Below are 16,249 nucleotides of genomic sequence, written 5' to 3'. Positions count from 1 at the left end.
TAGTAGGATAATGACAGAGTCATTAGTAAGATTTCTAGGTACAAGGGTGCTTATGGGTTATTGGGGGAAAATGTGTTTATAATAATTGAACTTCGAAGCACAGCAAAGACAGGAGGAAACTGGTGTGATGGAGCACAGATCTAAATGAGTCAGAATAATAGTTGCTATAGAGGCATCCGGGCATGCAAACCTGAGGGTAGGAGCTAGGGTGATTTTTTAGGTGCTACAAAGGTCAACAGATCATGTGTATAATTCCCAACATACTGGGTGGGTATTTAACCATGATATTATCAACTTAACCCCAAAGACTGAAGTTGATCACCAGACTAAAGGAGACTCAGACCCACTAGATTGGTGTCACTATTCCTTTTCCAACCTAAACGCTTAGACACTGGTAGACTTGACAAAATTATTGATTCACAGGCAGGGGGCACCAGGCCATCCCAGTTTATTAATTACTAATAGCCTACTACTCTCAAAAGTGACCCAGTGTGGACAATAAATTAGAGGAGATAGCCTATCTGCCTGAGATGTTTTGCTGTGGTTTCCCATTTTCTTCAGTTTAAGCCTCATTCAATGGCATCTCTTCCTTCTTGCCATTCATTTCCTACTGGGTGTCTTCACCATTATGGACTACTCTCTTCCTTAATTAATTCATTAATTCACACATGTATTAATATAGCAGAGTACAGTTAGACTTTATAAGAATATTTGGCTGGAGAAAATGTTTCCTAAGAGAGCCAAGTAAACATGGGCACGGAATTAATTATGTTTTAAATACTAAGATAATTTCCCATCACAAAGAGAAAATGGTTCTCTTTGTTCTGTAATATATCTTACTTCATACAGTATAATGCAGGGAAAGCACCTTGTTTAAGGTTACCTTTCTCATTTTGATTATAAAACTATTTACAAATAAAAAGCTATCTTAAGTGATGCCGGAAAGACATCTGATGACTCTTAGTAAATTAAGAATAGATACTTCCTTAACATACTACCTAATCATCAAAAATGATACTTATTGGTGAACCACTAAAATTATTTATCTTAAAAATCAAGATTTTATCGATCAGAATACCTTGTATAACCATTATATAAATAACACTACTACAGACTTTCTAACCAATGAAATAATATGGTAAATGGAAATAACAGAAAGAGCCGTTGGAAAGGAGACAACAAAATTACTTTTGAATGCAGATGATCTTTGTCTATCTAGGAAACTGAAGTGAATCAACTGAAAGTACTCTTAGAATTATTAAGAGTTCATTAAGTTAGCTAGAGACAATGTATTTTTTTTTTTAATCAATAATCTTTCTATGTACCAGAAAAAAAAAAATAAAGTTAGGGGAGGTGTCAGTGCTTCATAAATGCATTTAGTACAAAATACACAGGATTAAATTTGTAAAGAAATGCATAGGCCTGAAATTTTAAAAAAGGGGCTTTCTGAGGTCATGGAAAAAACTTAAATAAGTGGAAACACATTCCATGCATAGGGATAGAAGACCCAACATTTTAAAAATGTTAAATTCTCCACAAATTAAGTTTTAGGTTTATTGCAATTCCCACCAAAATCCTGACAAACATTTATTCACAAATTAATCTGGAACAATAAATGGCTACGAACAGCCAGGAAAATCTTTGGGATAAAGAGCAGGCATAATGAAGGAGATGGTTAAAATGCAATATAAAACTACAGTAACAAGAACAGAAAAAAAACTTAAGTGTGTGAGAAAACTGGTATCATGAATCAGTGGTGAATGGCTTATTTAGTATATTTTGGTACATTATTTTTTATATTTCACAGGATATTCTGGGAAAATGAAGTTATAGCTTCACTTCATAATTATATGTACTAAAATTGTTTCCAGATACATAACAAATTAAAAACAAAGCTAGAACAATGTATTTATTTAACAAATGTTTAAATAGAAATAAATATTTATGTCTAGAAAATTCTTCTCTACATCCAAATAACAATGGAAGAACTCAATTTGTAAATTTGATTGTGTTACTTTTGTATTTAAATATACATATGAGAGATGCAATATACAGTGTTAGGTAAATCAGTAAAAACACCAAGAAAATATCAGTGGAAAAATGGAAAAAAGACATGGACAGCTTACCTAAGTACAAATTACTAGGAAACAAATGAGGGAAAAGTTTACTCACTTGTAATAAAGGAAATGCAAATTAATGTGAGTTACTTTCTTGCTTATAAAATTTGCTAAGAGTCAAAAACAAGGCACTACCACTGTATTGAATAGTAACTTTTTTTAAAATTTTGCTGTTGGCTAGAACCTCAGTACGGTGTTGACTAGAAGTGGTGTTAGTGGACATCATTGTCTTGTTTTTGCCATTAAGTATGATGTTAGCTGTTGATTTTTTGTATATGTCCTTTAACAGGTTGAGGAAGTTCTCTTCTATTCGTAGTTTGCAGTGTTTTTATCAGTACTGAATGTTGGATTTTGTCAAATTCATTTTCTGTTTTCCCTTCCCACTATTCTGGCTACTCCTTCTCTGTCTCCTTTGCTATCTTGTCTTATTCCACCAGTGTTGGAGTTCCTCAAGGCTCAGTCCTGTACTGCTTTCTCTCCTCTTTCTATACCCACCCCCTCCATTCCCAGGCAATGTCATTATATCTCATAATTTTAATTATCAACCATTTGCCAACTACTCCCACATCTACTACCCAGACCACTCATTCTAATCCCCAACTCATATACCAGCTACACGCCCAATAGCTCTCCTTGATGTCTCGGATGACTTCCTGCTCTCACATGCTCCTCCTCCAGTCCTGGATATCTGTGACTGGCACCATCATCCACATTCATTTGCTTTAGCTAGAAACTAAGGTGTCATACCCCTCCCTTCCCTCTCACTCCCCCACCTCCCATCAATTAATTACCAAGTCCTGTCAATCCTATCTTCACAATACCTCAAATCTCTCCACTTCTCTTCAACTCCACTGGTAACTCTCATGTCAGCTGCTACTACATATACTATACTACTATATAACAGCCTCCTAACTGCTTCTACTCTTGCTCCATTATGCAGATGGTTTGGCTCACTGCGTACCCAGCAAAATGAATGAAAACAGATTCACAGAAAGGCACATCAGTATGAAATGTCATATACTTTCAATGCAGCTTTCACAGATAACTACTGGAGGATGCGCTCTATTAGGACTAGTGAATAAACCAAGGAAGAAGGGAAACAGGAGATCCAGTATGAGAAAGACAATGGAAATTCTCAGGATGATAGTGAAGGGAAGTCCCAATGTTACAACTGTACAGCAAGTCTACAGAAGAGCTTGCCCAGACTGAAGAAGGCTTGAAGGGTTGTCTCTAGCGAAAAAAAAAAGATGTCCTGATCTGTTTGAGTGTATTGATGTTATAATTCTGTGTGTTTGGAAGAAATACTGACGGCAAATGAAAAACAGCAAGACAATGATTAACTCCAGGAAAAAAGTGCACAAGAAAAAACTGTAATCATACCATACCATAGTATACCACTTAGCTGTGAACAATGATTTACTTTCATAGTATAAACAGTGAATATTATCTGAATCCATAGAATATAGTTTATTGTGTGAGCTTGCTATATTTTCCATTGTCCCTTGCTTCTCTTTTTCCAGCTTCAGTTTCATGGTTCCTCATTTTAATCACTCCATTGCATATCTGCTCAATTCTCTTATCCCTGTTTTATTCTGTGGTAGTTACTTGGGAAAACCTCAGTCATTGTTAAATCCAACTTTCAACCTACAATGATAATGCTAAACTTAGCTTAAAATAAACAAATATAACCATGATGACTGGGTCTCACGTTAAAATTCTTGGTCACTCAACTTCAAGTGGACTTTTAGTGTTGGGGGCAGCAAGGGAATTGCGTTTCCTTAGTCCAGTCATTCTCCCCATCTCCTCAAGTCTGGACTCTAACTAAGAAATTGCTTTATAACTTCTCTAGCTCTTCAAACCTCTAACACCTCTGCCAGCATCCTCTCTCTCCACTTAAAACTCTGCTCCCTATTTCAATGAGAAGATGAATGCAATCAAAAGAGTGTCTCTACAGATTCCTATCACATCTGTCCATCCACTTGAGCTGTGTCCATCTATTCTGTTTTTCTTCCTGTTAACTATGGATGCTCCTATCTATGCTCCTATCCCAAAACAACCCCTCCACTTGTCCACTGGATTTCATTTCCTCTCCTCTACTCCAGGATATTGCTCTAGTAATTCTCCCCTCTCTATTAAAATTTACCTTTACCAGATTACTTCCATCAGCATTAAAACATGCTTTAATAGCTCCCACTGAATGAATGAATGAATGGGAGGGAATGAGGGAGGGAGGAAGAAAGGAAGGAAAAAAAACACTCTCAACCTCATATCCATCTCATGCTACCAACCCATGTCTCCACAATTCTTACATAGTGCAATATCTTCTGAAGTAGTTTCCTATTGCTGCTATAACAAATTATTAAAAACTTAGTGGCTTAAAACAACATGCTACCACCCCATGTCTTCACAATCCTTACATAAAACTTAAAAGAGTTGTCAACTTGCTATATTCAATTCTTCTCCTCTCTTGAACCCACTCCCCTAAATTTCTCTTGTCCAGCTATGACCTCTATATGTTGCTAACTCCAATGATCAATTCTCAGTTTATGTTCTACAACAATCTGACATAAATAATCACTCTTCCTAGAAACATTTTCTTTTCCCCCAACTTGGCTTCTAAGATGTAACCAGCTTCTGATCGTAATAACCATTACTTAGCCTCCTTTGCTGGACCCTGCTCATCTCTCCAACCTCTAAATGTTAGAGAACCCCAGGTTTAGTTCCCAGACTTTCTTCTATCTATATTCACCCTCTTGGTGATCTCATTCAGGCCTTAAGCACCATGTATATGCTAATGAACCTCACATTCATATATATTATTCGGATTTCTTCCCTGAACTCTAGTCTCATATCTCTGACTACCTACCTACTTAATACCACCTCTTGGATGTCCACTGTTGCTGTGTGTCGTCAAGTCGATTCTGACTCATAGCTACCCCGTAAGATAGAGTAGAACTGTCCCATAGGGTTTCCTAGGCTGTAGTCTTTATAGGAGCAGATTGCCAGGTCTTTTCTCCCACAAAGCTGCTGGTGGGTTTGAACCGCCAACCTTTTGGTTAGCAGCAGAACACTTAATCATTGTGCCACCAGGGCTCATTTGGATGTCTAATAGGCACCTCAAAATTAACATGCCCACAACTGAACAAACCATTCTTCCCCATCAAAATAAATGGCAACTCCATCACTCCAGTTGTTCAGACTCAAAATCCTTGGACCCTTTTTCCCCACACTTCACATCCAATCCTTCCATAAATTCTACCTTCAAAATATATCCAGACTCTAACCACTGGTCACCACTTCCACTGTACTCTTGCCTGGATTTGTGCAACAGCCTCTGAATTACTTTCCTATTGCAGCTGCAGCAAATTATCACAAACTCAGTGGCTTAAAACAATACAGATTTATTACAAGTTCAGAGGTTAGAAGTCTAAAATGGGTCTTGTGGAGTTAAAAGCAAGGTGTCAGCAGAGCTGCATTCCTTTCAGGGCTTCAAACTGGTTTGAACAGGTTTAGTCATGGCCAAAGTGAAATCGGAAAAGACTCAAATGTTTAAAATTTTACTGATCTGGAGCAATAACCAGAATGGGAAAAATTACAAGTTGAAGCCCTGGAATGGGAGAGATGGAAGAGGTGTAGTGAGCCCTTTCAGGAGTCTGTTATGTGAGATTGGATTATTGGCAGGACTGTGGAGAATGGCACACATTTAATGGGGCATGGTCAGCCACCATCTTTGAGTGGGGCACCACTGTCTCTGACTCTGCTCAAAATCCGATGGGCAAGAGATTTGGTTGCTATGCAACGTGTACAATATCCTTGTTTTCTAAGAAGGAGATTAAGTTTCTAGCAGGACTTTGATCCGTAATTTTTCCCATTCCAGTTATTGTTCCAGGGCACCCAAATTTTGAAAATTTGGGTCTGTTCCAGTTTCATTTCCTTGGCTATGACTGATGCAGGAAGAACCACTTGGAAGCACTCCTTTCCTTTTCTAGCCTTCAATTCTTTGCCTTTTCCAGCTTCTAGAGGCTGCCCGCATTTCTTGACTCATGGCAGCATCACTCTGACTTCTGCTTCTGTCGTCACATCTCCTCTGACTTTGATACACTCCTACTACCCTCTTATAAGGACCTTGTGATACTACCGGGCCCATTTAGATAATCCATGATAATTTTCCTATCTCAAGTTCCTTAACAATCACATCTACAAATCCCCTTTTGTCATATCAAAACCAAAAAACCAAACCCACTGCTGTCAAGTTGATTCCAACTCATAGAGACCCTATAGGGACACAGCAGAACTGCCCCATAGGGTTTTCAAGGAGCGGCTGGTGGATTCAAACTGCCAACCTTCTGGATAGCAGCCAAGCTCATAGCATACTCATAAGTTTCAGGAATTAGGATGTGGACATCTTTGGAGGGGCATTATTCTGCCTCCTAAGGGGTCTCTCTGCCTCTATCCTTCCTCACAGGTGTCAGACAGATCCTGTTAAAACGTAAGTTAGATCATGTCACTCCTTTACTCCAAACCCTCCAATGGCATCCCATCTCACTTAAGAGTAAAAGCCAAAGGCTTTACTACGGTCTTCAAGGCCCTACATGACCCAAACTTCTATTAGATATATGACCTAATTCCTCAAAGTCTCTGCACTTGCTGTTCCCTCCACCTGGAATGCTCTTACCTCAGATATGGTACATGGCTTATTCTGTCATTTCCTTCAAGTCTTTGCTAATAGAGCACTGTCTCAGTGAGGTCTTTCTCAACTATCCTAACCATTCTATTTAACACAGCGTATCAAAATTTGAGGGAAGCTGCCAAGGCAGTGCTTTGAGGGAAACTTACAGTATTAAATGTTATATTACACAAAAGAAAGGTCTCAAATCAACGATCTAAGCTTCCAACCTTAGAAATTAGAAAAACATGGGCAAATTAAACTCAAAGCAAGCAGAAGGAGGAAGATAAAAGAATAGAAATTAATGAAATAGAAAAAAAAAAACCAATGAAACTAAAGGCTGCTTGTATGAGAAGATCAGTAAAATTGATTAACTCTAGCCAGAGTGATCAAGAAAAAAGAGAAAACACAATTAACACCAGTAATGACAGAGGGCATGTCACCATAGATCCTGGGGACATTAAAATAAGGAAATATTATGAACTTTATGCCAATAAATTCAAAACAAGGTGAAATGGAAAATTCCTTAAAAGCCAAATTACCAAAGTTCACTCAAGAATAAACAGATAACCAATACCCCTATATGTATTTTAAAAGTGGAATTCATTATTAAAAACCTTCCCACACAGAAAACCCCAGGCTCAGATGACTTCACTGGTAGATTTTCCCAAACATTTAAATAACTAATACCAATTATACAAACAGTCTCCCAGAAAAGAGAAGAAAACATTCACCAACTTTTACGATACCACAATCAGACAAAGACTTTACGAGTAAAGAAAACAACAAACTAGTATCAACATGCAAGCCTTACAAAAAGACCTCAGTGTTTCTGGGGGCCTATTACCTGCATAGGGCCGAACTCAGTCTGGGGGTTGGGGTGAGGGGATACAGCGAATGCTCGGAGAAACTTTCAGTCAGAAGCATCTCCTTCAAGTTCTTCAGTGAACTGTGAGCTTTGTAAGAAAGCTAGATTAGAGAAAACCAGAAGCAGAAGAGTGAAGTAAGTCAATAGTAGATGGTCCTACAATTGTGAAGTACTGGGAGCATGAGAGATGAGGCGGCAGGTCTGCCCTGGCCCGGAGGCCTCAGATGTTCCTTTAAGGGTCATATGCTTCTTCACCACCTAGAGGCCAGGCCTGTCGGGGTTGGTGCTTATTTGATGCTTGTCAAGCCTGACAGCCACAAAGTAATCAGGGTTTCCACAAGCACGACAGGAGAAGCAATATATACGATAAATCTGAGGCAGAAGAAAGAATAGACAATTCAGAAGTTATTTCTCAAGTCAATGAGATGTTAAAAAAAAAGAAATGTAGATAAATAGTGGTTTCAAGTACTTAATTCATCCCCTGTGTAGATTTCCAAGAAAGGCCGTGCATTAAAACCAGGCTATGTGAATTATTAAAGTACCCAATTTGTATTAACTTAAATGTGTGATACTCATTCCTGTATAATGAACTAAGAAAAATAAAACACTGAATCAGATAATCTCCAGAATGCCCTCCTCTGATTTTAAAAAGTCACAATTGTAAGAAACCGGCTGCCAGCAGGGCCGTTTTTTGTGTCTTTTGGTTTTGGTTTTTGGTTCTGGGCAGCCCCAAATGGTTTTAAATTGAAATATTTTAAGCAGCTGCCATGGACTTGGGCACATTCATGAGCAAGGCATAACGCTGTCTGGGACACCTGAGCAACAGATTCAGGTCCTCCTCCCCTCCCCGCCAAAGCTTGTGAGGCCGGGGCTTTCTGCTCAGATGGAGGCAGGTCCTCTTTCTGATGAACAGAGTGAGGCAGTGTAGTCACAAAGCAGAAGGCAAGACAGGAAGTGAGCTGACCTACTTCTTTCCTACTCATGATAACAGCAAATAGCCAAAAAATGTGAGTGCTTTTTTCCCAGGCAATAAAATAAGCCATTTTCAGGTTAAAAAGCACCCACATTTCTTCCTTTTATTTGTTGCTGTTAGCTGCTGTCAAGTTGTCCCCCAACTCATGGTGACCCCATGCACAACAGGATTGGACTGTTGTGATCCATAGGGTTTTCACTGGTTGATATTCAGATCACCAGGCCTTTCTTCCTACTCTGAGTCTGGAAACTCTGTTGCCTAGAGTCTGTTTATCAAGTAAGCCAGTGACTCTGGAAGACAACAGTTCAGGACAAGGACCCCTAGTCCCTCAGACATTGCCCACAACAGGCTGGAGAACAGGGAGAGGGCTCCACAATTAAATCCCTCTGCCTCAGAGGGACAGCCATCAGCCACCTTCAAGGAGGGACCCTTTGAATATGAAAGGGGTAGACAGGGTAGGCCAGATCCAGATCCCAGAAGGGTTTGATTTATGCCCCTCTAAGATTTTCAAAACTCTAAATTAGTTACCAATCATTTAAAATTAAGACTTGACAGAAAAATCTGAATTGCTGGCTTCTCTTTAAAAATAACGAGAGGATATGGCAGTGACGGGCTGGAGTGAAGTTTCGGCTGTCTCATTTAGGAATAGCATGTACTGCCCAGCCTGCTTACCATACCTTCAAACAACTCCTCGATTTGCCATTACCAAACCTGCCTGGCCCCAGGGACAGAGCAGTGTGCAAGTAAGGGCAGTAATGAGCCCAGGCAAGCATGTGGAAGAATAAATCGCACCTGGAAAAAAAACCTTTTTATCCAGGACATATCATCAATACTAAGTGTGGTCGGCACTGTCTGTCTCAGCCCACTCCCTCGAGGTCTGTCTAGCAGCAGAAATGAAACTGGAAAGGCGAGAGAGAAATGAAGGTTTCCAACAGCAATCTGGAACCTGTGTGATATGGCCCAGCAGCACATGATTTATATGCACATACATCACTTCATTAGGATCTACTAGACTCTACATGTGATTTATTTTTCCCTAGGCTTTAAGATCATTTATATAAATACTCCTGGTAGGTGTGATCAGCGTATGCTACCATCTGTTTCAGCCGATATGTGAAAGCATTGTCACTTTTCAAGCATTTCAGAACCAAATGGAGAACCAAAGACATTAAAAATAAAGTGCTGATAGGGTAAAATGGCAAACTTGAGAAAGGATGCCAAATATTCAGAAACCATTCCACATTTATTTCATACTACTTGGTCATTCATGACCTTTCTGGAGGTGGTGACCGAACCCACTGGCTTATTATCTGTATAGCTGTCAATCACTGGCAGATTTCATGACAGGAATAAAGCTAGGAAAAGATCCATCAGATGATCTGGATTCACAACTGCTTCATCAGACTAATAGGAAGATGAAGCAACTCTCATCGCAAATTAATCCATGTGGTTGGGAATTAGAACAAATGCCCTAACTAACCTATGCAGCAGTTAGGTTCCCTGATTATATAGCCACCCAGATAAGCTTTACTTATTTTGGTTGCCTACCCTGAGTGTTAGGGGTTATTTATCTGAAAGCAACAAAGTAACCATCAGTGTATTTTAAAGTTGGTTACAGATGTAACATAGTAACTTCATTCCTGTGACCTCTACTCCATCACTCCAGTTTCTTGGCTTGTTCCCCTTTATTCGTGGCCACTGCCATTTGGCAGGACACTGAGCAAGAAGTACAGGTAAGTCCTCAGTCAACAGGAAGACCCATCTATGTACGGGTCAATTTTAAGGACACACCTGAAATTAATCCAGTATTTCAGAAAAACTCTCTTTCAAGTTATAGAAAAGTTTCCTTAAAATGCACCAGCATATGGGAGGTCCACAGCATATGTGTCTCTACATCAGCTAGATTCAGACTGTGGCAGACAAGGGTAGAAAACATTTCATTCTGGAAGGGCCATTCTTTCCCTCCATTTTGCACAGTATTTTCCCATGAGGCAACTCTTCCACTGAAACACCTCACCCACTGCTTACAAATCTCTGGAAGTGGCAAGGAGTTATCAGGCTGCACAAACAGGAGCAGCTCCCCTCAGAGAAGGCAGGCAACACATCATTACTTAACAAAGCATCTGTTGCTCGATGTCCACCAGAGTCTTTCTAGAGCCTGAGATGCTTAGCCTCGCCTAATACTGGTCTTTCAATACGCCATCACCCATGGAGAAATGTTGATTTTTTACTTCAATAGCTGACTGAATTAAGTTATTAATACGTGTATCATCAGGCTTACAGTAAAGGGCCTGGCTCTTGAATCTCGTTCCCTCCAACACAGACTGAAATACTGACTACTAAGATGGAGTGTAGGTGGGTGGCTGTCTCTGTTTCAGGCTTCCAAGGTAACCATCCTGGTTTCAAGGCTGCCAGATGCTTGCAAATGGCCCTCCCTCAAAGAGGGTGTAGACTGGGCAGTACTTATCTACCATTTTCCAGCAATGGTGCGCACTATGCATTTTTAATGAAGGGCAAGGAGGTATTAACATGGGATGCCCTGAGGAAATTTCACTCGAAGTTAAACGTACATTTTCCAAGCTACACGGATACTGGATCAGTGCTCTGTCTTCAACACTTCTATTTAAAATTCTAAAAACAAGCCTAACAAAATAAACCCTGTATTTACTTCCAACAAAATCCAACTTGGTGATATCTCAAACACTGCTGCTTGTACTTTACCTGAGGACAGAGGGCTTCTAACTGGCTTGCGGACATTCGAACAAGCTTCACACCTTCTTCATTGTTTGAGATGGAACAGGCCAGGTTGGCAACCTATAAAAAGGAACAACATAAAAAAGATGTTTGAAGGTTTTTCTCTTTTGACTGCTAAGGGAAACAAACATGTGGCCACCCCACCCTACCCCAGACTATTCCAGAACAGATGACAAAAGCATCAACGGCATTTCTCAGAGACTTCTCATCAGCTTATGAAGACACATTTTTTAGCCCTGTACTAGACAAATGACACAGACTCGTAACACAGGTCACATTGTGGGCTGGTGACAGAACCTTAAAGATCCCAGGGCCTGTAACTGGAGTCACTCTGGAAAGAGGTTATCCTCACATGGGCAATGATGTGAGAAAAGCTGAGAGGTCAAGGGCATCAGGACAGAATTGTTGGTAAATGCAAATAAAAATGCATTTTGCAGCTGTTCTCAAAGGAAGGAAATAAAAATTCTAAGTTGCTATTCTCATTTGACAGGTGAATGGATTGTTACTTTGAGCCAAGATGAGTTTTATTTGAACAAAGGCTATTTTCCAAATAAAAAAATAGTATTAACACAACATCAAGATGGAATAAAGGCCATCCTCATCAAAAAATGGAAAAAAACAGGGATGATGTCCCATAGTTGAGTACAAAACTTTCCTTCGACTGGGCTCTCAAAAACACTGACAGCTGGGCTCTTTCCTGAATGATGCTGCTTAATTTGAAATAAAATCTTTACCTTCCCATACAACTGTCTCATGCTTCAGCTCATGTACAACTACAGCCAGAAATAATCTCTCTAAGCTCTGTCATATTTCCTCTGCTGACACTCTAACTGTGCTGAGAGCGTCGCTCTGTAGCAAGTCCTAAAGCCATGACCACTTACCAGTGTCTCTAAATGAACAGGCTTGCCAGTTCCATTAGCAATACCAGGGCCCAAATGAATCCACAGTGCTGAGACACATCTTCCCCCAGCTGAAAATTGACTTATGAATGATAGAGGCGTAGGCAGTTGAATATCAAAGGCACTTTCTGGGAATTTAAATGCCAGAGTAAACAAGGGCAGTGGCAATAACCTTTGATTTTCACTCCTCCACCCAACTTAAGCACATAAATGCACAAGAAAATTATACACTATTATGGCTGTTGTTTGCAGTCTGTTACAGTTAAGGATTATCAGCTTTCTGTAAGACTGCTAACTACCAGAATTCTGCAATGCCTAATAACCACAAGGAGAAACAAAGGAAGTAACATGTAATTTAAACATAAAAATGCAAGGAAACTGAAAATTAAGCCAGATCTTTAATGTTTATGGGGCCTCCAAAATCGCACAGAGAAGTAACGTTTGTGTTCCCCGGAGCATATAAGTCCATCTTCTGATGTAACTGGACTGGAGCAAAGAGGCACTTCTCTCCATGAAGACAATTTGTAGAGCTGGTTGTAGATTTTTATTTGTTTGTTTAAATATCACTGCAAAATACGACCTAAACTAAATTTTAAAAAACTTAAGATTTTTTTAAAACCATCACGACCAAAATGTACATTTTATGATGCTATACTGAAGGAGAAAGCTTAAATTAGATGTGTTCACGAAGGGTAATCTACAACTTCTATTGCTTCACAGAAAAACAAATATGAAATTTTATGTTGATCACTGAATGAGCAATTTGGGAATCACAAAGATCCCTGGAGAGTTAAGTGTACTTACCCAGCACCCTGCCCCACTCTCACTGTTTAGGAGGCCAGCCAACAAAATGTTGGATTCAGAAAGGCCAGGCACTGTTTCTGCCTTCCACCCTCTAGTCATTTTACTGTAATTCATATTCTCCCATTTTCACAAGTCCTTAAAACTCAGAAAAAAATATTTACGTTAAGAAGCAAAAGATTATATAAAAATGGCTGACTTCTTTGAGCCATCTTTGCTATTTCCTGATACAAAGCCTAACAAAACAAAGGTTATGGAAGACTTGTTCTTTATTTTAGAACATTATTTAAAAACATTTCTGATGTACTGTTGAGGAAGTAATGTTCTACAACTGCCTGTTCCAGGAGGTGCCCTGCGTGGCCTGGGAGGAGGAAGTGGGCGCCTGCCACTGCCAGCCTTCTCCGGATGAATGCACTTCAATTTGCCCCCCAGGGACAGGGCTACTCACTTCTAACAATGACAAATGTGCACATGCAACATCCCTGTGAAGCTAACCTCATATATTAGTGCCACATTAGACTACAGTGAACGCTGGGGGGCAGGGAAAGGGTCTTCCTAAATGCCTCCTTCAGTGGAAAATCTGAGGCTCTAGAAATCTGGGATAGCAGTTAATATTGAGACTAAAAAAGAGCCTGAAGTTTGAAATAAAGATATACAGAATAGCTAATTTCCAAAGAGAACCTAGCACAGTTGAGACTATGGAGGGATGAGCAGTATCTCTAAATTTGTTCGGAGAATAAATTATTACATCTTTGCTACCACAGTAATTAGTATATTAATAATTTAAATGTCTGATTCCTGTTAATGCAAGAGGTGGGCTGAGACTAACACTATGTCCACTAGCTTTGAGTCGTGAAGCCTCTTTTGCATTGCTTCTGCCTATCCCGGTTAAGTGTGGGCCTTATAGAAGAGCAGGAGATTTCAGGACAACTTGCAGCCCCCTGGGGAAAAAAAAAATCAACCTTGGGTACTTTCTGGTTTCCGGAGTAGCCCAGTAACAATCTAACCTGTTGAGGAAAAGGCTGTCACAGCTAGGCTGTGTCACATTAACATATACAACATCTGTGCAGGAAGAGAAAAGACAATTTTTCAGTCATTCAGGAAATTTCTACACTTTGGATTTTCTTTACTTAAAAATTCTGCATTGGAAAAAAACAATCCTCTTGTGATCATTTTTCCTCCATTATATGTGGGTCGATGAATAACATAAAGTTCAAATTTGCTAAAGTCAAACTAACACAGGTCATTTCCCACTGCCCTTAGTAATTGCTCCTGGTTTCTTATTTGGAGTTGCTCCACTGCTCCTTACCCTGAAACCTTTGTAGGAAGACAAGGAAAGATTTCTTTTTGCTCTTGGTAATCTACTAATTACTGCTCTCATAATCTGCCACAAGCAAGAAGAGCTGTGGGAGAGGGAACTTTAAAGTCTAAGTTAGTAACACCATGATCTAAGTAGCAAGCCACTGGGCTGAAGCTCAAAACCTGGATTACTTGCCTTGCGGCCTTGGGTCAAGCTACCACGTGAGTTCTCTTCTTTAAAAGTGATTTATAAAGCAAATCTTAACTCTCAAAAAGTCAAAAATAACAATGATAACAGTAACTCAATTTTTTCAAACTTGTTATAAGTGAGAAGTCCCAAATGTAGGTCATTATATGTATTTCAGAGCCATTCAAGAAGTACCCAACAATCATTGCCAGTCCCACAGGGAAATGATGACAAAACACAGGTTAAGCGACATCTTTCTGATTTCCAGGGATGGGTGCTGGCAATCTTAGTAGGAGGAATAAGACATCTTACTAACATACTGTCATTGGGAGGCTGAAGGCCACATACTGCATTAGCCCCGCATCAGATCATAGCTCTTTGGATCACAACTTGGTGGCCTTGTCTCTTAAGAGGGATGTTGTTGTTAGGTGCCATCGAGTTGGTTTCAACTCATAGCAACCCAGTGTACAACAGAAAAAAACACTGCCTGGTCCTGCGCCATCCTCAGAGTCACTGTTATGCTTGACCCCATTGTTGCAGCCACTGTGTCAACCCATCTCCTTGAGGGTCTTCCTCTTTTTCGCTGATCTTCTGCTTTACCAAGCATGATGTCTTTCGTCAGGGACTGGTCCCTCCTCACAACATGTCCAAAGTATGTGAGACAAAGTCTCACCATCCTTTCTTCTAAGGAACATTCTGGTTGTATTTCTTCCAAGACAGATTTGTTCGTTCTTTTGGCAATCCATGGTATATTCAATATTCTTGACCAACACCATAATTCAAAGGCATCAATTCTTCTTCGGTCTTCCTTATTCACTGCCCAGCTTTCGCGTGCAAATCAGGCATTTGAAAATACCACGGCTTGGGTTAGGTGCACGTTAGTCCTTAAAGTGACATCTTTGCTTTTTAAAACTTTGAAGAGATCTTTTGCAGCAGATTTGTCTGTTGCAATGTACCGTTTGATTTCCTGACTGCTGCTTACATGGGTATTGATTGTGGATCCAAGTAAAATGAAATACTTGACAACTTCAATGTTTTCTCCGTTTATCATGATGTTGCTTACTGGTTCACTTGTGAGGATTTTTGTTATCTTTATGTTGAGGTATAATTCTTACTGAAGGCTGTAGACTTTCATCTTCATCAGTAAGTGCTTCAAGTCCTCTTCACTTTCGGCAAGCAAGGTTGTGTCATCTGCATAATGCAGGCTGTTAATCAGTCTTCCTCCAATCCTGATGCCCCGTTCTTCTTCATATGGTCCAGCATCTCGCATTATCTGCTCAGCATACAGACTGAAAAAATATGGTGAAAGGATACAACCCCAACACGCACCTTTCCTGACTTTACAACCACGCGGTATCACCTTGTTCTGTTTGAAAGACTGCGTCTTGGTCTATGTACAGGTTCCTCATGAGCACAATTAAGGGTTCTAGAATTCCCATTCTTTGCAATGTTATCCATAATTTGTTATGATCCACACAGTCAAATGCCTTTGCATAGTCGATGAAACACAGGTAAACATCTTTCTGGTATTCTCTGCTTTCAGCCATGATCTATCTAACATCAGCAATGATATCCCTCATTCCATGTCCTCTTCTGAATCCAGCTGGAATTTCTGGCAGTTCCCTGTCGATGTACTGCTGCAACCTTTTTGAATTATCTTCATCAAAACTTAACTTGGGTGTGAT

General features: G+C 39.8%; 1 protein-coding gene across 2 annotated transcripts in view; it reads right to left on the bottom strand.

The window, feature by feature from the left end:
- The window catches only part of CTNNA1 (catenin alpha 1), a 197,754-nt gene that overhangs the window by 23,935 nt on the left and 157,570 nt on the right, over nucleotides 1-16,249 (bottom strand). For both annotated transcript variants that reach the window (XM_004381048.3, XM_023735584.1), the window contains exon 10: nucleotides 11,346-11,438. In XM_004381048.3, coding sequence (XP_004381105.1) covers nucleotides 11,346-11,438 — 93 coding nt within the window. The remainder of the gene's footprint in view (nucleotides 1-11,345; nucleotides 11,439-16,249) is intronic.

Source organism: Trichechus manatus, unplaced genomic scaffold (genome assembly GCF_000243295.1).
Source record: "Trichechus manatus latirostris isolate Lorelei unplaced genomic scaffold, TriManLat1.0 scaffold00080, whole genome shotgun sequence".
Lineage (NCBI taxonomy): Eukaryota > Metazoa > Chordata > Mammalia > Sirenia > Trichechidae > Trichechus > Trichechus manatus.
The sequence above is the reverse complement of the archived record's forward strand: the minus strand, read 5'-3'. Positions and strand labels throughout refer to the sequence as shown.